The sequence below is a fragment of the Octodon degus genome, unplaced genomic scaffold (assembly GCF_000260255.1).
Source record: "Octodon degus isolate 3935 unplaced genomic scaffold, OctDeg1.0 scaffold00092, whole genome shotgun sequence".
NCBI lineage: Eukaryota > Metazoa > Chordata > Mammalia > Rodentia > Octodontidae > Octodon > Octodon degus.
In genome coordinates, this window is record NW_004524668.1 from 4,497,835 (window position 1) to 4,501,015 (window position 3,181).

Here is a 3,181-nt window from a genome sequence, read left to right on the forward strand (position 1 = left end):
CCCCTTGAGTTGGCATTCAGCTGAAGGCCTACTGTTGACTCCCACAGCTACCGTCACACCCTTAGACAGAGTTTCTTCTTCCGGAAATATAAGGCCAGACCAAGGTTTCCAAAGTGGTCTTCAGGGCCAGAAAGATAGCTCAGCAGACGAAGTGCCTGCTTTGGCAAGCACAGGGACCAGGGTTTGATCCCTGGTCCCCATTGTTGCTCCAGCCCTGCCCATGGAGCAAGCTGAGCCAGTGACTGAGTCTGGGCATGATGGCGCCTGCCTGTAATCTCAACCTGGGGAGGATAAAACCAGGAGCATCACTACAAGTCCGAGCTGCATAGTGACACCCTGTCCTGAATACATAAATGGAAAAAAAAAAAAAAAAGTGATCTTCAGGCAGAATCTCCAGTTCAGATAAAAATCCAGGGCAGATGCACCAGACAAACAGACCCTGCTCTGGCTGGGTGGGGACACAGCTTGGGGTAAGGTGCAGGTGTGGGGAGACACCAGCCCCTGGCTCTGCCTTACTCACACTGCAGGCGTGCATGATGTCCTAGGCCATAGGAGGGCCTCATTCAGCTGCTACAGTTGGGCAAAGCTGAGCCCCACAGTGACCCCAGCTTTGCCCTTTACACCCTCAGGTCTGGTGCTCAGTCCGCACCCCGGAGAGCTCCCACGAAGGCCTCATCACGGACCCCCACAGCCCCTCCCGCTTCCGAGTCATCGGCTCCCTGTCCAATTCCAAGGAGTTCTCAGAACACTTCCACTGCCCGCCTGGCTCCCCCATGAACCCGCAGCACAAGTGTGAGGTCTGGTAAGGAGCAAAGCAAAGAGAGCCAAGGCAGAGGAGGGGCAGGGGCTGAGTACAAGTCCTGGGGGTGGGGCTGCCAGTCTGCCCCCTCCTGCTGGCCTCAAAGGCATGGCCCAGCCCCCTTCCTCCATGGAGGGATTATAGCTGTCACCTTGCTGCCCAAGATGGACATTCTCAGCATTACCTAAGATTGTTCCCCGTGAAGATCTGTCATCCTAGGCACTTGTGCGCCAACTTAGTGACTTTTGGGTGTCAGGCTCGTGTTCACCAGGCCTGGCCCCACAACGACAAGGGTGATGGAGCACAGCCCCTCACCCACATCCAGCGCCAGATATACCACAAGCACCACTGTGTCAAATGCTTTAAAGATATATTTTTGGGGAAACTATTTTTTAAACATTGTGGAATACACTGGAAATCTTCAGGGAAAAAAATGCATTTAAAACACTTTTTTTAAGGAAAGGATTGGTATATTTATTATGTTCTGTTTTTCTAAATAACCTGTGGACAAAGGAAGCCCCCAGTGAGATACCCTTCACTTTGAGGCTGGGCTGAGGCAGGGACCCCCCAGGCTGCTGAGCAGGTCCCCACATACAGCTGCCTTGGCCCTTGGGGTATGCAAGCCGAGCTTCTGCATCACCCACACAGATAGGAGGCTGGGGGCCAAGCAGAGGGAGAAGACAGTCCAACCCTGGGAACCCCAGCAAGGAAGGTCTGATCTCCAGTATCTCAGCAGGGGACTGGTGGCTGCACCAGAAAGAAGCCAGGCCAGGGCCCTTGAACATGAGCAGAGAGTGCCCAAGGACCCTGGGGGTGGGCTGACCCTCCCCATCAGTTGCACTGCTGTCCATAGATGTCCTTTCCCATCTTTCTCTGTTGGTCACCGCATGTCTGTCCCAGGGACCCGTTGCCTATCTGTAGCAATGCTCCCATCCCAGCCACTTTGGGGTCTGCCTTGTTGCTCCTCTTCCCAGGGGAAGGAGAAAAGGAGCCTCCGCTCTAGTCTCCTGCAAGGTATGGACTGCCCTCAGCCCCTCACCCACCTGGCCGGGCCCCAGGGCCGGCTCACCAGTGCCTTATTATTATTGAGGCTGCGGCCCTGAGTGCTACCAAGGAGATAGCCCTGCCCCAGAGGCCCTTAGCCTCCTCAGCGGGTCCCCCAAATGTCCTGACAGAAAACCACACTCCTGGTGCCCATAGGGTCACCCCTCACTGCTCCCAGGCTACAGCCCCTGAATTCCCCTGGATTGGACCAAGACTACCCATAGCTGAGTGCGTTCCTCTCCTTATGGGTACTGTTAGCCAAAAGAGACTGTGAGGGGAAGTTCCCCCAAGCCCATGCAGCCAGTATGTCACCTATAGGGGGAGGAAGAATGACATCCCCTCCATGGGGCCACAGCTTCTCACATAGGAGAGACCTGGGCTGTACCGGGTGGAGCTCAGTGTGCCACTGAGACATGCTTAGGGAAGCCAGCCCCAGGGACAGGCAGGGCAGCTCCTCAGTGCCCCTGGCCAGGCCTTCCAATGTCTCATGAGACACAGACAGCACAGTGACCACCCTGACAGCCTTGGCTTAGCCTCAGAGAAGGAACGAGGGGTTGGAAGAAGCCCTATTGGAGGCCCCTGGGCACTGGCAGCAAGTTCAAGGCCTGACAGCTCTTCCAGGGCAAGACGAGACAGGAACCAGGGAAGGAGCTGGAGCCTAGTGCCAGCCATGTACAGATGTGCCCTTCCCAGTTTGATCCCCTCTACACCTCCTCTCCCTCTACCCTCTGCCTTCCCCATGGAGGGGGCAGTCTGGAAAGTGTCAACACAGCTTTGGGGAAGCCAGTGTTATTGTGCCCATTGTGTTGAGGGTGGGAGCTGGGAGCTGGGGGACAGGTGTGGCTGGAGGTGCAGGAGCAGAGGCAGCTGCACGCGGGCCTCCTCCCATAGGTCAGAAGCCGTGGGCTGGCTTCTCTGTGGGTACGCAGACGTGGGGGTTGGAACTGGGAATCTATTTTTTGTATTATGTCTCGTGCTACTGTAGTTTTTGTGTGGCACTATTGTAATTGAAATAAAGTACTTGTACCCGGCCACGTGTCCAGGTGTCTGTCCTTCCAGGGTGAGGTGGGAGAACCCCCAAGCCAGCACAGAGCTGTCTACCTTGGCCCCATCCCAGCAACTGTAGCTGCCCTCAGGGCAGAGGCTTTGAACCCTGATGACTTCCAGCGTGTTCCGGCCTGCACATGGAGATGCTTTCCTCAGTGCCCCTGCCGGTGAAAAAGATACTTGTCTCCACCTGAGCCCCTGAGGCCTCTAGGAAAAAGTCAGATATCCTTGTCTTGGAGCAGAGGAGTTTCCAGGTCTCAGGGGCCTGGACAGGTAGGCAGGAGTAGGGAA

The 3,181-nt window shown here is 56.0% G+C and overlaps 1 protein-coding gene across 2 annotated transcripts in view; it reads left to right on the top strand.

The window, feature by feature from the left end:
• Ece1 (endothelin converting enzyme 1) overlaps positions 1-2,874 on the top strand; it is a 102,007-nt gene extending 99,133 nt beyond the window's left edge. For both annotated transcript variants that reach the window (XM_023722455.1, XM_004637637.2), the window contains exon 19: positions 630-2,874. In XM_023722455.1, coding sequence (XP_023578223.1) covers positions 630-806 — 177 coding nt within the window. In that variant the 3' untranslated portion in view covers positions 807-2,874. The remainder of the gene's footprint in view (positions 1-629) is intronic.
• Positions 2,875-3,181: the final 307 nt, after the last annotated feature.